The sequence below is a fragment of the Nyctereutes procyonoides genome, unplaced genomic scaffold, assembly GCF_905146905.1.
Source record: "Nyctereutes procyonoides isolate TBG_1078 unplaced genomic scaffold, NYPRO_anot_genome, whole genome shotgun sequence".
NCBI classification, from domain to species: Eukaryota; Metazoa; Chordata; class Mammalia; order Carnivora; family Canidae; genus Nyctereutes; species Nyctereutes procyonoides.
The window spans coordinates 15,156,020-15,174,395 of record NW_026575048.1 but is presented as its reverse complement, the minus strand read 5'-3'; the positions used below and the strand labels follow the sequence as shown (position 1 = coordinate 15,174,395).

The following is an 18,376-nucleotide window of genomic DNA, read 5'->3' as shown; positions in this document are numbered from 1 at the left end:
GTTTTTTTTATTTCTTCTTCAGTTGGCAGTTCTGCAAGTAGTAGTGCCACAAGGAGAGAGTCTCTATCTACTAGCTCTGACTTGTACAAAAGATCTAGTAGCAGCCTAGCACCCATAGGGCAACCATTTTACAATAGTCTGGGATTTTCCTCCTCTCCAAGTCCAATAGGCATGCCTCTGCCAAGCCAAACTCCAGGACATTCACTTACGCCACCGCCATCACTTTCATCACATGGATCCTCATCCAGTTTGCATTTAGGTAAAAAAAAAAAACCAAAACCCTTTTTATTTGTATGTATACATGTAAGTGTGTTTGTGTGTGTGTTTATAATATATGTAAAATATTTAATGTTGGATAAAACATGCCAAATTGCTTTTGCTTTTAGATATTTAGCCTTTCGAAAAAGTTCTACTTTCGTGAAAATTCAAAGTGAGGGTCTAATGTACAGTAAGGTAAAGACCCCTATTGTATCTTATGTTCCTTTTATGAAATACAGTGGTGTGTTTTTTCTTGTCTGTGCTTTTGATTTGTGTGTGTTTTAGATCATCTGAAAAGTCAACTGTTTAAACATGATAGTAAAAGAAATTTCACTGTCGAAAGATTTTGCACACCTAAAGGAAAACATTAGTCACATATTTACTGAACTTCAAATAATTTAGTTTAGTACAATGGTTTTTGCTTCGGCCTTTGAATCCTGGCCATTTTACTAAAGGTTGTATCAGGGTATATGAATTTAGTATGTTTGTGAGTTAGAGTCTTAGGGGTTTGGTCCATATACTCTTACTTTTGAATATGTCATTAGTTTAAGAAAAAAATGTTTTAGGCTTCTTATACCCTTGAATTTGGAGCATTTAGACCTTTTTTTATATCTGTATGTTAAAATTGCTACCTACCCCAAGATTATTGAATTGGTGGTTACCTTTTTCCCTCTCCAGGAAGTATTTGTTGATGTAGTTAAACAGAATATTTTGAAGAGATTTTTGGGTATCAGAGGCTGTATATGAATCCCAGTCTCTTCAAGGAAAGTATTTCATTAAAATTAGATTTTGAATTTTTGTAATTTTAGTTAACTCCATTAAAACAGATTCTGTTTTTGATTTTCATGTGCTTGGAAAAATTTAAATCAGCTTGTGATTTAAAAAGTAATGTTGCTGTTGTTAACAAATACAAGTCAGTGACTATATTTGACACACACACCCCCATCATAAGGGTGTAGCTCTTTTTTCCTAAAGCTCATTAATACGTAAGTGTCCATGTAACAAAGAGCTCTTTTGCAGTGATCATTGTTTAGATATATGTCAGTGTGAAGTGGCCTGGAGTTTTAGACGCTTGTCCTGTGCTCAGAATTCTGGGTCCTTGGTCTTTTGTGGATATTAAATATATACAACTAATTAATTTATTTGGGTGGGATCCTAGTATCTGTACTGCATTATTTGTGTAAACTTACCAGTTTTTAGCCTCATACCTTCCTTCGTTTATCATCTTTTCTTGGTCATAGGAGCTGCTCAGTTCCTGATCTCTATTTCTACTCAGACCCCCTCCCTCCCACCAACCCCCATGTGTAAGACATGCCTTTGAAACTTTGAAATGGACACAAAAATTTGGTATATAATAAACCTAAGAATAGGTCTCTCATAATAGTTTTGTGTTTTGTTAAAAATTATATTTGTCATGTCCTGTCCTTACATAGGTAAGTTCCAGATCAGATTCCTGTCAACCGTTACTACTTCTGAGTGCTTTAGAGCCTGTAAAAATGGCATTAATTATTCTACATAGCTTGCTTAGAAATTAGAGTATAGATGAATTTTTAGATGTCTCTATAATTAAGCAGCAATCAAGATATTTTTCTTCAGACTCAAAGAACCCAGCTGTGTAGATGCTTACAGAAGAAATTCTTGTCAGTTATGAGAACTAATTAATCATCGCTTGGGCCATTAATACTTTATAGCCTGATACTTTTGTACCCAGAGTTAAACTACTTAGTTTAGCTTCAGCTGGAAATGTGATCTTTTTAATAAATCTCTGATTGGAATCATCTGTAGATGATTTCCTTTTGTGACCTCCCAGTTTCCTTTAGTTTTAGTTGTATGACAGGCAGTGTTGTTAACAAGGACCAGGTAGACCTGCCAGTTTGGAATAATTTAATAGATTTCATACATATACTCTTTACATGGTGTTCATGGAAGTAATCTATTTGCTTTCACCTGATTGAATCACACACAATAGAAGACTTCCATGCTCTCTGGTCTAAGAAAACATTTTAAATTGCCTATCCTTTAAGTGGATTTCTTCATGAATCAGGTTATCAAGGCAGCTAATTTAGAAAATACTTAAGGAAATGAATTTGCATATCCATTTTTAGAAATGATCTTACTCAGCTCACATATTGAGAATATAGTATCGTGAGATAGGAATTAATTCTCAGTTTCATTAGAATCGGTTGGAATTAATTAGTTCCAGGTTATTGTCTTGTGAGAATTTCAGACGGGTAACCATTATAATTATTGATAGGCCCTCCTGATACCTACATTCTTAAAGTATTGAATGACACACTTTTTTTTCTTTTTTAAACCAGCTCTCCCTTTGTTAGTTATTTGATTCACAGAAAGGGCCTAATAGCAACATTTTGTGCTTCTGTCTTTCCAAAAAAAGATGTTTTAGTTTTAAAAATAGTTGTCATTTGGTTAACATAAGTATTTTCTTTTCTTCTTTTTTTAAAGATTTTATTTATTCATGAGAGGCAGAGAGAGAGAGGCAGAGACACAGGCAGAGGGAGAAGCAGGCTCCATGCAGGGAGACCAATGTGGGACTTGTTCCCGCGACTCCAGGATCACACCGTAGGCTGAAGGCAGACGCTTAACTGCTGAGCCACCCAGTCCCAAAATAAGTATTTTCAACTCATGAATACTAGTTACTTTTTCATTAAAGAACAAATATTTCAATTGATAGGTATTGGTTCATTTTTTATAAACTAAAATATTTCTGATTTACAACCCTGTTACTTTTTTAATATATTGGGAGTCAAAAACAAAGTTTTTTCCATTTCCTAGTACAAAATTTCTTAACAGATAAAAGATTCCTTTTTAAAAAACAAAACCACAATATCATCATCTTTTAAAATTAATAATTTCTCACTATTCTGTTTTCCCTAATTACCTTAAATGTCTTTTTATGGGTACCAATAAGGCCCCATATATTGCATTTGTTTGATATGCCCTTTAATCTGGAGCCACTTCCCCTTTCTCTTTTTTCTTTCCATTTATTTATTGAAGAAACTTTGTCCTATTGAATCTCCCACATTCCTAAGTTTGCCAATTGCTCCCCCACGGTAGTATTGAATGTGCTTCTCTATTCCTCATATTTCTTATAAAGCGGAATTAAATCTAGAGGTGTGGTCTTATTGTTTGTTTTTTGTTGTTTTTGACAAAATAAGTTCTGTATTCTCCCTGTTGCACCATATCAGAAAACACATCTCTGGTTGTCTCCATTGTGAGCTTGTCAGCCTGATCCACCTAATGGTGTAGCAGCCTAGAATTGAGCATTTTTTTCAGATGTTGCAAAGTGATGATACTCTAATTCTGTCATATCTTCAGCAGTTATTAGCTGGAAGTTTTCTATAAAAAAGAACTCATCATTGTGAGGTTACCCTGGAATATAATATAGTTCATATAGGAGTTGGAATAATGCTTGATTTCTTTAACTTTATTTTCTAACTTTGAGAATGAGTTGATGCCCTGGCAATTTCTGTATGTAATTCATGTTTTGTTTTGTTTTTATCATTGTTACCTGTAAATTGATAGCGTTTAGGGTACTTGATAGGTTTTAGCTCATTGCAGTCTGAGAAACATCAATTTTATACCTTCTTTTTGATCCCTTAAATTTCACCATCTAAGGTACCTGGCTTTCAGCTCAGGTCATGATCCCAGGGTCGGGGCACCATGTCTGGGTTCCCTGCTAAGTGGGAAATCTGCCCCTCCTGGGTTTCTCTGCCCCTTCCTGGCTCATGGTCTCTGGCTTGCTCTCTTACAAGTAAATAAATAAAATTTTAAAAATTATCTTTTGCCATTTGGAACCCTTCAGATTGGCTCCCATTTGACTACAACTTTTTTAAAAGCAGCATTTAAATACTGAGAATCAGAGAAACAAATGGGGACGAAGAAGGAAAGAGAAGGAATTTTAAATTAATGGTTTTTGGGCAGCCCCAGTGGCTCAGCAGTTTAGCGCCGTCTTCAGCCTAGGGCATGATCCTGGAGACCTGGAATCGAATCCCGTGTCAGGCTCCCCGCATGGAGCCTGCTTCTCCCTCTGCCTGTGTCTCTGCCTGCCGCCTCCCCCCCCCACCTTGTGTGTGTGTGTCTGTCATGAATAAATAAATAAAAATCTTTTAAAAAATTAATGGCTTTTATCTTGAAATACAAAAAGCAGGGTTATAGTCTGGGTTTCAGGTGAAGTGTTAAGCTTTAAGTGAATTAATTTTCTCATATTATCTTGATCTGTTAGAGATGGGGGAAATTATCTACCTGCAACTGTTTCTGTAATCATTCTCTGATAGAATTCAGGATTTAATTCCCCCCCCCCCTTTTAAGATTTTATTTATTTATTCATGAGAGGCAGAGAGAGGGAGGCAGAGGGAGAAGCAGGCTCCTTGCAGGGAGCCTGATGTGGGATTCGATTCTGGGTTTCTATGATCACACCCTGGGCTGAAGGCGGCACTAAACCGCTGAGCCACCAGGGCCACCCTCTTTTTCCTTTTTAAATAAAATTTTAAAATATGCTAGTGATTTCTAATTTAATCTTTATGCTCACATAGTAATTAGATTGATAAGGCATTTCCCAGTCATAAAGCAACATTCTGTATTTTTATTTAACTTAGGACTTGACGAACTAATGGCTTATTCCTTGTACCTCTTCATTTTTGTATATGTGCTGCCGAAGTGAGCACTGTACCTCTTCATTTTTGAACTGGCTTATATTTTTCTTTATCTTTTTTTTTTTTTAAATTTTTTTATTTATTTATGATAGTCAGAGAGAGAGAGAGAGGGGCAGAGACATAGGCAGAGGGAGAAGCAGGCTCCATGCACCGGGAGCCCGACGTGGGATTCGATCCCGTGTCTCCAGAATCGCGCCCTGGGCCAAAGGCAGGCGCCAAACCGCTGCGCCACCCAGGGATCCCCCTGGCTTATATTTTTCTTAAAAAAGGTACCTAAAAAGTGTAATTCAGGCTTTGAGCTTAGTGAAATTAGCTTATTAAAAGGTGGCTATCAGTTCTGAGAATTCATTAATATCTTATATTCAGTAATTTGCTTCTTATGGATTAGGAAATTTTATAACCTATTTTCTTTTTTTTTTTTTTTTTTTTTTAATTTTTATTCATTAATGATAGTCACAGAGAGAGAGGCAGAGACACAGGCAGAGGGAGAAGCAGGCTCCATGCACCGGGAGCCCGACGTGGGATTCGATCCTGGGTCTCCAGGATCGCGCCCTGGGCCAAAGGCAGGCGCCAAACCGCTGTGCCACCCAGGGATCCCCCTATTTTCTAATCACAGAAAATTTTATATTAAAAATAGGCAGAATAAAACTGTTAGTATCATTTTTCCTATTAAGTAGAAGTTAAAATCTGTTAAAATTGCTGAACTTTGGCAGATTGTGTCATCTTCTTCTCTTAGAATGAAATGTTTAAAAATTAAAACAGGGTGGCCCGGGTGGCTCAGTGGTTTAGTGCCTGCCTTCAGCCCAGGGCGTGATCCTGGAGACTCCGGATTGAGTCCCACATCAGGCTCCCTGCATGGACCCTGCTTCTCCCTCTGCCTGTGTCTTTGCCCCCCCCCCCAACCCCGTCTCTCATGAATAAATAAAATTTAAAAATAAATAAATAAAAATTAAAACAGATATGACCAAATTGGTTGTAAGGCAGTGTGCAGTTTTTCTGAATGTCATATGGTTCTTAAAGCAGAAAAACAGAGTAAATTATTTTGAAGCTTTCATTGAAGGTACTCCCTATAATTGAATAGTATTTGAATAGTTTTCTAATGCACTTTCATATGCATTATTTCATTTCATCCTAATTGTTAATGTAGACTGGCTGAGCAATATGGCCATCAAAGATAGAAAAGCATAGGTCTTATGAGCCCAGGAGAATTGCCCAAACCAGTAAATGATGCACCATTTGACTCTTGGTACTATGCATGATTTTTCTATTATGCTATTCTATAATAAATTGAACAGTTTTATAAAGTGTATAAATAACAGTATTCTAATCAGCCTCCAAAACTGTGTACCTCACAGTGGCATAGGTCATATATTTTTATTTTTATATATGTTTTAAAAAGTTTTATTTATTTATTTGTGAGAGACACACACAGAGAGGCAGAGACACAGGCAGAGGGAGAAGCAGGCTCGCTCCATGCAGGGAGCCCGACGTGGAACTCCATCCTGGGTCTCCAGAATCACACCCCTGGCCGAAGGTGGCGCCACACCGCTGGGCCACTGGGGCTGCCCAAGTTATATATTTTTAAAGTTGTATTTAAGATTACTAAACTTACTAGAGCCCTTTCTCTCCCTTCAGTTATTCTTGAGAAAGCCCAAATATATTATCTACTCCATGAAATAAAAATAGTGTTAATCATAAAGCAGGCAACCTAGAAATTGGCTATAGGACAGCATACCCAGCTCTCAACAGAGTATTATTTACAGGTTCTTGTGGTGATGTATATTAAAGCACCACTTAACAGCCTTGGTGTGTCTAAAAGTCATTTATTGATTGATATGAAATATGCTGTGAAGAAAAATCCAAAATTCTATTATTACTCATATGGAGATGCATATGATTATAAGATACAATCTTTATTTCATTTCTGTATACAAATTTATTGATCTTAGTTCTAGTTTGGAGTTACTGTGATTCATTTTTTTGTCCTTATGTTTTATTATCTGTGACTTTATGGTTCTAATGACTGGATATTTTCACCAGTTCAGTTAAGGTAGTCTCAGATTTAGAACTAGCAAATACTTGATGATCTAAGTAAGTGGTTCAGCTTCAGAATGAATCACTGGGAGCACTCACCAAGTGTGAGGACGTGAACAATTTGGAAATGTGTGGCAACAGTTTTTGCTTATCACAGTGATTGTAGGGATTCTATTGACGTTCAGTATCCATATGCTAAACTTCTCATAACAAAAAAGAATTTTATCCCACCTAAATTTCCAGTAGTGCCCACAGGGAGAGACACCTCAGAAGAAAATAATTCATATTTTACACACGACCTTATCCAGTTCACGTTTCTTTTTTTACTCATAGTTCCTGGATTCCTTGAGTGTTCTTAGGAATCTTTGACCTTGTCCTCCATCATCTCCCTAATGCCTTTTTTCTTTTCTCCTACCATCTTTCCTTCCATTTATCTGAACTCTGCTTGCCAGTGTATATTTTAAAGTTTGGAAGTGATAAAAGTTTATAGATGAGAGAAAATGAAAGAAAGTCTATTGCTGTTTTGTGTGTGTTTTTATTTTTTTAATTATTTTTTGGTAATGTGTTTTTAAATGCTTTTCCCTCCTTGATACGAAGTATGCGAATAGGAGCTTTTTCTTTAATTTTGCTGATTGTATATCATTATTTTCTGTGATCTTACTGTTTTTATTTTTTGGCCATATCTTCATATTTCCATTTCAGTTCCCCACTCAATTATTTCGCTACCCTTTTCTTTTTACTGAGATCAAGTAAATCTTCATGTCCCTCAAAAATTCTTTTAATTTCTCAAGATTTCACCTAAAATTTACATCATTACATTATTTATACACTAAGCAATGTACATTAAGTAAACATAAGATCAAAAATATACCTCTTAAAATACATGCAGATGTACTTTATGAGCGATCTGTAGCTTTAGGTAAGTAATCTTTAAAAATGAAGACAGTGTGTGTCTCATGGGATAACACTGAAAAATAACTTATATACCGAGAGTATTTTCATGTGCGAAGGTTTCCTTATAATGTATCCAGGAATAGGTCCAATGGAAGAAGGGCAAGATCTTTACACTGTAAACTCTAAACCACTGACAGAAGTTAAATAAGTCAATTAAATGGGTAAGCATACTGTATTTGGGGATTGAGAGACTCTGTTATAAAGACACTGCCTTTCTTCAGGTTGATGTATAGATTCAGCACAGTTTCAAGAATTTTTCCGTTTTTTAAAGAAATTGACAAGCTGATTTTAATATTATAAATGGAAAGACCAAGCCGAGAATAGTCCAGACAATCTTGAAGAACCAAGTTAATACAAAATTTGTTAAAAACTTACAGTAATTAAAATTGTGGTATTGGCACAAGAATAAGTAAACCAGTGGAATAGAATAGTGGATCCAGAAATAGACCTACTCATTTAGTTACCTGATTTGTAACTTAACCCCCTTACCACTCTGGTATATTTGTGAAGGATGGTCTTTCTAGTAAATTGGACTGGAGCAATTAAATATCCAAATAGAGGAAAATGAACTTTGACTACTCTTTCACATTCTGTTCATGTTAACTGTTCATGTTAACTGTTCATGCACAGTTACAAATTTTATTCTCAAAGAAATTAAATAATTTGCTTATAGTCATGAAGTTAGTAAAGAACAAAAATCTTGAGCCCACGTCTATCTGGCTTATTCTAGGATATCACATTGCATTCTCAGAGAATGCTTTTCTTTCTGTGGAATATCTATCTGAATAAATAAAGGGTCTTATTCTCTAAGATTAGAATTTTTGTCAACTTTTAATAAAATTGTGGTAAACTATAACTTAGTCTATTGTGAGTTGGTGGGGAAAGTGAGTTTGAATGTCGATATATTGACTCCTTTATGGCTTTTTGCTTGCTAACAATTGACCTTTAATCCAAGTTAAATAATTTTTACTTTAGTAGCCTCTTAAAATATTTTATTACTAATGTCTAAATTAAAACTGATGAAATGGGGTCATCTTTATATGACATTTTAAACAGAATAGGAATAAGCTTAATTTATACTGAGACTAATCCATTACTATTTTATGCTTATCTTTTGTGGGTAGTTTTCACGTCCATTTTAGGATTTTTGTGCCTGGTCAGAATTTTACATATTAATTCATTCAGCCAATAAGGACTGCTTGACTAGAGATACTATGTTACAGAAAAAGACACCATCCCTACCCACTATAATGGAGTTTGTAGTGTTGTGTTGAATGTAGACATATATGTCAGCAGTTAAAATGTAAAGATTGTAGTGCTCTTTCCTTATTGCACTTTAATTCCATTTTATATAAACATAATCTGTCCATTAGAATTACCATCTATCCTTAATGATTTTTTTTGGTTCCAGATTTACCACAGACTGGACTTCTATTAGAATTATTCTTGGGTTTATTTTAGAATAGAAGCAAGAAAGCTGAAACCTTTCTCCACAGCTCTAAAGATTAGTCAGATCTCAGCAGAAGTTTGGATAATTGATAATGAGGATTTTATTAATCTATTGTACACTAGCTACTTTCTTGTTTCAAAAATCAGTTTACATTATACATGGATTTCTAAAAGCATTATTTGGCAGTTCCAGTCAGTGTGTTTTCTGATCAGTTTGTTAGAACCATACTCTTCAGAATACTGCACTTTGAAAAGTTTTATGACAGTCAACTGTGGAATTTTATTTGTGTGTATGTGTTTTGTGGGGTTTTTGTTTTTTTGTGTGTGTGGTTTTTTGGGTTGTCTTTTTGGTTTTTGAAATTGAGTTTAGGTTTAGGTTTTTCTGGGTTAAATGTATCTTTCACAGTACCTTCTCCGTTCAACCCTCTTCCCACCACTTTAACAACCTCAACAAGAGAGAAAAATCTGTGTGCCTCTAATGTTTGTCTAGGATCAAAATTTTTCTCCCTAATATTCATAATTCATGAAGTAAACCTTAAGATTGCATAAATCCACCGAGTAATCATGTTTTAAAGAGAAAAATCCCAGCTCCTACAGTTTTCATTTACTCCAGCCACTCAGGGCAGCTGGCCATGAAATCGCAACAGGAATATTTTAAAAGAAATGAAAAAAAAATGCAGATCTTGTATTATAGCCTGATGGTTTCTTAACTGTCACCAAAAGCATTTTCCCAAGCCAGGAATTGAGGTCAGATCTGAAAGGGTAGTTGAGATGTCAGGGAGATATTTTTGCCCATGTGTCCATATCGGGCAGTCATTGAAGTTCACCCCACTACTTAGAATTTTGGGGGCATAGGCAGTTTTTAAAGTGTCCTTATTTTCAACAGAGAGGCCATTAGTTTTCACTAGGATTTTGGGGGCATAGGCAATTTTCAAAGTGTCCTTATTTTCAACAGTTAGAGAGGCAGTTAGTTTTCACTAAAGATTAAGCCTTAAGCAGTTTTTGAAACCAAACAAAACTAGCTTTTTTTGTTGGAATAATGGAAATCGGCTAAGTGAGTTAATCATAGAAATGATGTAATACTAGTCTGAAGACTGGTTCATATATTAAAAAGTAAAATCTTTTTAAATGCTTTTTGATGAACGAGGGAAGATTATCAAATATGTTTTGTTGTGATGGTCTCCCTCTTTGTATTTTTAGAAAGTTTACACCTAACTACAGGCTAAAAGTTAAGGTTATTTAAGTGCTTTTACGAAACAATTTCTACTGAAATGGAAACAACAGATCTTTATTTTGGTTTGCAGTTTGCATCTAATGTTTGCTTTACATGTTGTCATAAGATGTACAACTTTAAGATAGCACACCAGACATTTATGCTTTTTATATTAACCTATTAAAAATGATTTGAAAGGATTATGCTTTTAACTAGAATCACCTGGACTTTGGGGGCACCTAGGTGGCTCAGTTGAGCATCTTACTCTTGGTTTTGGCTCAACTTATGATCTCAGGGTTGTGGGATCGAACTCTGAGTCAGACTCTGTTCTCAGCAGGGTATCTGCTGGATATTCTCTCCCTCTCCCCTGCTCACTGACTTATTCTCTCTCAAAAATAAATAAAATAAATCACATTGGCTTTTAAACTCCCTGAAACTTCGGTCTTTTTCCAGTAAAATGTTTGTGTCTTTTATATGGCAAACATATAGTTAATAATGACTAAAAAATATTATATGTAATTTATTCCCCATGTAACTTCAAGCGTATCCCAGATTTAAGAACATCATATGCCATTAAATGTTCTTCATGAAGTAAAGTGCAGTATAACTAAAAGGTTTAGGTGAATTGTGGAGACGTAAGGGTTTTAGAAAAACCTCAATCTAATTATTATTTATTCATTCTTGAGTAAAATATTTAGCTTCTCCAAGTCTGTTGTGTCACAAATAAAATGGAGATAATTTCCTTGTCCCATAGGGTTCTTAAGATAGCATATGTATTAGTTTTCTAGGACTACTTTAGCGAACTACTACAACTAGGTGGCTTAAAACAAATTTATTGTCTCACACTTCTGAAATGTAGAAGTCAAATCATGGTGATGTCAGGGCCATGTCTTTTTGAAGACCAAAGAGGCAGCAGTCCTTCCTTGCCTCTTCTTAGCTTCTGCTTCTGGTGGTTGCTGGGAATCCTTGGCTTGTTAGATGCATCAGTCTTATTTCCACCTACCTCAATATGTGACACTCTCCCTGTGTGTCTCTGTCCTAATTTTCCTCCTCTTAGGAGGACACCAATCATTCATTGGATAGGAGCCCAACTTAATCCATTATGACTTCATTTTAGCTTGGTTACATTTGCCAAGACTTTATTTCCAAATAAAATCAAATTCACAGGTGCCAGAAATTAAGAATTGAACATAGTTTTTTGAGAGACTCACTTCAACCCAGTGTAGTCTGCCTTCTGGTTCCCCTAAATTCATGTTTGGCCCACATGCAGAATATATTCACCCAAAAGAGTCGGAACCCATTCTCCCATCAACCCAAAGTCTAAAAATTTCATCTAAATAACGCAGAAAATGAGCACATGGGTGGCTCAGTTGGTTAAGCACCTGCCTTTGGCTCAGTTCATGATCTGAGGGTCCTGGGATCAAGCCCCATGACGGGCTCCCTCCTCGGTAGGGAGTCTGTTTTCCTCCCTCTGCCCCTTCCTCACTTGTACTCTTTCAAAGAAATAAATAAAATCCTTAAAAAATAAATAACTCAGAAAATTCCAGATCTCATCTTCTCTGTCAGACACTGAATGTGGATCAACCTGGGACAAAATTCTTCTCTGGACCTATGAAGCCTACAAAACAAGTTATCTGCTTCTAAAATACAGTAGTGGGACAGGCATAGGGAAGACATTCCTGTTGCAAAAGGGAGAGGTTGGAAAGAATGAAGGGATTACCAGTCTCCTGCAAGTCTGAAAGTCAGCAGGACAAATCTTACTTTGACAAGACCTGAGAATAATCATTTGTGACTTAGATGCTGTGCTGCTGCCCCACCTTCCTAGCTCTGCATCTGGCTCTGCTCTCAAAGTCATTTTTTGAAAAGATTTTATTTATTCATTCATGGGAGAGACAGAGAGAAAGAGAGGCATAGGCAGAGGGAGAAGCAGGCTTCCTGCCCTGTGGGAGCCCGATGGGGGACTCGATCCCAGAACCCTGGGATCATGCCCTGAGCCAAAGACAGATGCTCAACCGCTGAGCCATCCAGGTGTCCCAACTCAGAGTCATTTTTCATTTTGTTCCATCTCTGACCTTCTCAGGCCAGGCTGACAGTGTTTCTGTCCATACGAAATTCTCAAAAATATTGTTGGTCTCCCATAATGTCAAGGGACTATCCAGCCATGCCCATTGGCTCTGTGTCCTTAGCATTCTATCTGGATAAACCAAGATTTTTCCAGATCATCAAGTGCTGATTTTCTTTTGCTTAGCAATTCCTTCTTGAAATTATCTTTTTCTCTTATTTTATCATAAGCAATTAGGAGAAACCAGACCATACATTTAACACATTGCTTGGAAATCTTAGCTAAATATCCATATCAGTTCTCTTTTCTGCCCAGTATAACACACTTCAGTCTAGTTTTCCCATTTTCAATAACCTGTTTCTCATTTTCTCTTAACTTTCACTTAAAGCATCTTTAGCATTCATATTTCTACCAGCATTCATGACAAACATATACTCTCTAAGACAGTAGCAGTTTTGGTAAGTGTTCTTCACATCTGAGCTGAGCCCTTGTCAGAATTGTTTTTAATATCTGTATTTCTGCCAAACCTTTCTTCAGGGTAGTTAAGCCTTTTTGTTAAGCACCTCCCAAATCCAAATTCACTTCATTATTAGGCTTTTTTTTCCAGTAGCACTTTGGTCTGAGTACCAAAATCTGTGTTAGTTTGGTGGGAACGTTATGTCAGATTACCCGAGCTGAATGACTTAAAATGGCAAACTTTAGGGGAGGCAGAATTTCAACACAGTATAGCATTTTCTGCAAAGTTCATGTTCTGAATGTCCAAAAAAGAGTGCTCAATAAATGGTTCTTGCCTTTTGTGTTTTTTTTTTGTGTGTGTTTTTTAATTTTTTTTTTTAAGATTTTATTTATTCATGAGAGACACACAGAGAGAGGCAGAGACTTAGGCAGAGGGAGAAGCAGGCTCCATGCAGGGAGCCCGACGTGGGACTCGATCCTGGGTCTCCAGGATCACGCCCTAGGATGCAGACGGCGCTAAACCGCTGTGCCACCGGGGCTGCCCTGGTTCTTGCCTTTTGAATGGATCCTCATGGACCATCAGGATCTAGCACATAGTATCAGTTATCAATATTAAGTCGTTAAATGGACTTTCTAAAGTAGGTAAAAGGAACTGATGATGTTGAACACAAACTTTATTTAAATGAGATGCCAGAACTCAGGTCAAAGGTCTGATCAATGTTGTCCTTTGACAAATCATAGCTTTTTTTTTTTTTTTTTTTTTTTTTTATGTATTTATGATAGTCACAGAGAGAGAGAGAAAGGCAGAGACATAGGCAGAGGGAGAAGCAGGATCCATGCACCGGGAGCCCGACGTGGGATTCGATCCCGGGTCTCCAGGATCGCGCCCTGGGCCAAAGGCAGGCGCCAAACCGCTGCGCCACCCAGGGATCCCAAATCATAGCTTTTGAAGTTAGGAAAGTGTAACTGATGTCTCAAAGTGATTCATGTACATATTGAGAAGCACTAATTTGAAGTCGTTTTTCCTACCAAAGTCCAACAGTATGCAGATAAATCAATAAGTCAGATTACCCATGTTTGTTACTGTCTACTCTAGATGTTCCATATACTTCTTTTAAAAAGTGATCAGAGAAAAAATACTGAACTAAAAATACTAAGTTGACCTGTTTATGGTATAGAAGTAACTAAAATTAATGTCATAAAATAAAATAGACTGTCCCCATTTTCGACATTTTTCAGCCACCCCTTATCATTGATTCTTTACCTGCTCCAACTAATTGGTTATCCCCTTACCATTTCTTAAGCTTTTTAGAGCCTTATCTTCTGAAACAGGCTCTGTCTCGTAGCTTATATATAGTTGTACCCTTTTCAGGACCCAAAATTACTAGGATTGCCCATTTTTATTTGAAATTAGTAGTTGACAGCCTGCTATAAAATGAACCCTTGAATTATCTTGAATTTTAATTCATTAGCCTCCAGACTCTTCTATCAGAATATAATCTTCAGATTTTTTTTTAAATAAAAAGTATCCACTGATTGTAATTCAGCATGTTTTGAGGCTCAGAAATCTGTATTTTTAAAAGAATACACAGGTCTGCTAAGTTGAGCTGCTTTAAAAGAATATTTTTAAAGAATTTTAAAGAATATTTTTAAAAGAATACACAGGTCTGCTAAGTTGAGCTGTCCTCAGGGGGTAGAAGATAATGAAAAGACTAGTCAGATTTATTTATTTTGTGGTTTCTGTTACACTTTTTTCTTCGCCCATGATTTTCTCCGTATTTTATAATTTTTAGCTTTTGATTAATAGTAGGAAGGATTTTTTTAAAAGATTTTATTTATTTATTCATAGAGACAGAGAGAGAGAGGCAGAGGCAGAGACAAAGGCAGAGGGAGAAGCAGGCTCCATGCAGGGAGCCTGACGTGGGACTTGATCCAGGGTCTCCAGGACCACACCCTGGGCTGCAGGCAGCGCCAAACCGCTGCGCCACCGGGGCTGCCCAGTAGGAAGGATTCTAAAATGGCAGACTTCTCAAGGAAATTAATGAAAACTTATCAAATCATGTTCTTCTAGGATAATTGTAAGATGTTTGCCTTCACTCAGTTAACGAATAAACTTGAAAACTCCTTCTGTAAATAGCATGTAAGGGGCAGCACAGTGTTGTGTTTTAAGCTGTAGCCAAGGGTCCTGACTTATTAGCTACATATCACATTTGAGCCCTAATGACTTCATCTGTGAAATTATCATACAAATCTCCATGTCCAGTAACATCTAAGTAGTGATTAAGGAGTGGTAAATGATAAGGGGAGGTGTCAGTGATGATTACTGAAGGACTATTATCCCTTTCACACATTTGGTACAGCAACACATCTGCTTGTAGACTACCATTAGCAACGAAATGAATATAGATAGCCTGTTTGTATGTTTTTAATTTTGGAATAATTTCAGACTTTGGGGAAGTTGTAATACTAATATAAAAGCATTTCAGCATTCCCTTTACCCACATTTTCCAAATGTTAGTTTTTCCTTATTAGCTTTATCATTCTTTTTCTCTCTTCTCTCCTCTGCATATTCCTTTCCTCTCACATATAGTTTTTTTTTTCCTTGATATTCTGGAAAAGAAGCTGCAGACATTGTCCATAAATATATCAATATGTTTTCTGAAAATAAAGACATTCTTTTATGTAATCACAATTATCAAAGTCAGGATATTAACAATGATTTAGTGCTACAATCAAATCACCCAACTCCACTGAAACTTTTCCAGAAGGGGTAGAGAGAGAGTGAGGACTGGGAGGGAGATTGATTAGGGGCCTCACACATGACACTCGTTTGTCATGGTTCTTTAATCTTGTACTATTTCTCAGTCTTTTATGACTTTAACATTTTAAAATACAGGCCAGTTTTGTAAAATGTCCCTCAATTCCAGAATAGGTTTTAGATGGCTTGCTTTCATTGTTTAGTAACCACATTTAAAAATGTGTAATATATTATGAATTGGGTTTTAAATACTTAATTTGTAAAGAAAGAAAGGCATCCTGCCCTGAGTGAATTTTTTTCCATTTTGTAAATGCAAATACTGATTAGACTTCCAGACCTGAAATTCTGAGGTTTTTAAAACTCAAGGCCGTTTAAGTTAGGGAGTTAAGTTGGTGTTAGGGAGCTGATAGAATATAATCAAAGAATAAACATGGGAGACATTTCTGTTGAATATTAGAAGTACCAAAGAAAATTGGCATAGTCATTCTTGGGGATAAATATGTATTTTGAATTTGGTGTTAAAAATCTTCAGTTCATTAAGGGTAACAAGGTGTAGGATTGGGCCTTATGTTTGAGGTAATGATAAGTAATGGTGCAAAGATAACAAGAGAAGGAGAAGTGAACAATTAAACTAGGATTCTACTAGGAAATTTGTGTGTGAAGTAGGTTCAGAATAATGACTTGAAAATTAGACTGAAGAATTTAGAGGATGTACTTTAGCAGGATGCTTTACTATAAAGTGACATCATCAAAGTAGCGTTTGAATGGAACATTATAATTGTTCTTTGTAAAAACACATAGGAATAATAAGCAGAGCACCCCTACCCTATGAAAAGATTAAAGAATTGTTAAAGGTTCTAATGGGCTAGTGAACAGTTTATGGCACTATATATATTCATGGAACTGTATAAATAGAAATAATAGATGCTAGAGGGTTAAGAGTATTGGGGAAATCAAGACAGTATTAAAACACTGAATTTTTTCAGTTTTCAGATTACACACTTTTTTTTTTTTTTTTTTTTTTTAGATTACACACTTTTAAGAAAGAGTTCAGAACTGGACCTTAGGCAGTTAATGTTACACAAGATTGTCATGAATATTAGTGTGTACTCACGGTCTGTCAGACATTGTTTTAGGTATCAGGTATCTAGTATATAGGTGAAGGTAATTTTATGGCACTTAACATTGGAAAGAGGACCGGAAAGTCATGTATGAATTAGGTGTAATCTGGATGGTGGGAAATTTAACAAAGAAAAGCTAGGGCAGTGGGGACTAAAAGTAAAAGAGGAATGTTCTAACTCAGTTCACTCTCCAGGATTATAACTGTCTTACTGCTCTTTGTCCCTGTAACTCTTTTTGCCTTTATAAATGCCTCTGTATAACTTTGCAACTTCGCACTGACAGTGTGTCCTTGGCATCATCTCTGCCTTGTGGTTTGGATTGTATATATATATATATATATATATATATGTAGCATTACTTTACATAGAGATGGTATACAAAGGCAATAAAGCTGATGGTAGATTCTGTTTATCTGAGCTACTAAATCTGTGCTTTATGGTTTTCAACACATTTTTCTTTTTTAAAAGGACACTGTCAAGTACTTTTAAATGGTTATTTGTGATAACAATTTCCTGCTTGTATTTTTTGTTTCTATTGACTGCCCTTTAATTTTCTTGTTTGGAATGGAATAGAAGTTAAAGAGAGGCTTTTTATTTTGTCTCAAATGATCAAGATTAAAGTTCCAGGAAAAATAAATGTTTATTTCTGTTTCTGTATTAGTAAAATAATGTTTTATGGAGAGTATTCCTTTAAATTTTTAAAACATTTTTAAATAAGAGTAATTTCGATTTATTACTTAGTTTTGTGGGATTTTTTTTAACTTCAGAAATTAATCAGTATGTTATAACTTCTTTAAGAAATGGTTTTTTGGGGCTCCTGCCTCAGTCTATAGAGTATGCAACTCTTTATCTCAGGGTTGTGAGTGCAAGCACCACCTTGTACATACAGTCTACTTAAAAAAAAAAAAAAGATTTTTCTTTGCATAGAGGTATATACGACTTAATGCATTTTTTAAATATAGCCCAAAAAAGGACCAATTTAGCCCATGTTCCATTAACACTGCAAGTCAATTTCAGCCCAACTCTATTTCAGTGGCTTAAAATCTGAGTTAGCCAGCTATTTGTAACCTTGTTAATGAACTGGAAATTTTGTTGGTGTTTTCAGTATTCTGGTATTGATACTAGTATGTACGAAATTACTTGCTATAATTATGTTTTATACTAAGCTTCCAAGAACAAATAAAAGTTTTGTGTACGTCGTTAAATGTTAATAATTATGATTTAAACTAAACTGCCAAGAACAAATACAGGTTTATTTTTCTCCTGTTTTCCAGTCTTTTCCCCTCCAAATCCTGTAGCTGCACACATTAAGTAAACGTGTGAGATTTCTCCTCCAATTTTAATTTCCTATTATAACATATAGGAGTTAGTGGTTAGTGAAATGAATATTTATTTTTT

The 18,376-nt window shown here is 35.8% G+C and overlaps 1 protein-coding gene across 10 annotated transcripts in view; it reads left to right on the top strand.

The window, feature by feature from the left end:
• PUM2 (pumilio RNA binding family member 2) overlaps positions 1–18,376 on the top strand; it is a 95,576-nt gene that overhangs the window by 62,570 nt on the left and 14,630 nt on the right. For 8 of the 10 annotated variants that reach the window (XM_055327439.1, XM_055327441.1, XM_055327436.1 and 5 more), the window contains one exon: positions 23–259. The exons of the other annotated variants lie outside the window; for them this stretch is intronic. In XM_055327439.1, the coding sequence (XP_055183414.1) occupies positions 23–259 (237 nt within the window). The remainder of the gene's footprint in view (positions 1–22; positions 260–18,376) is intronic. 10 annotated transcript variants of the gene reach the window in all.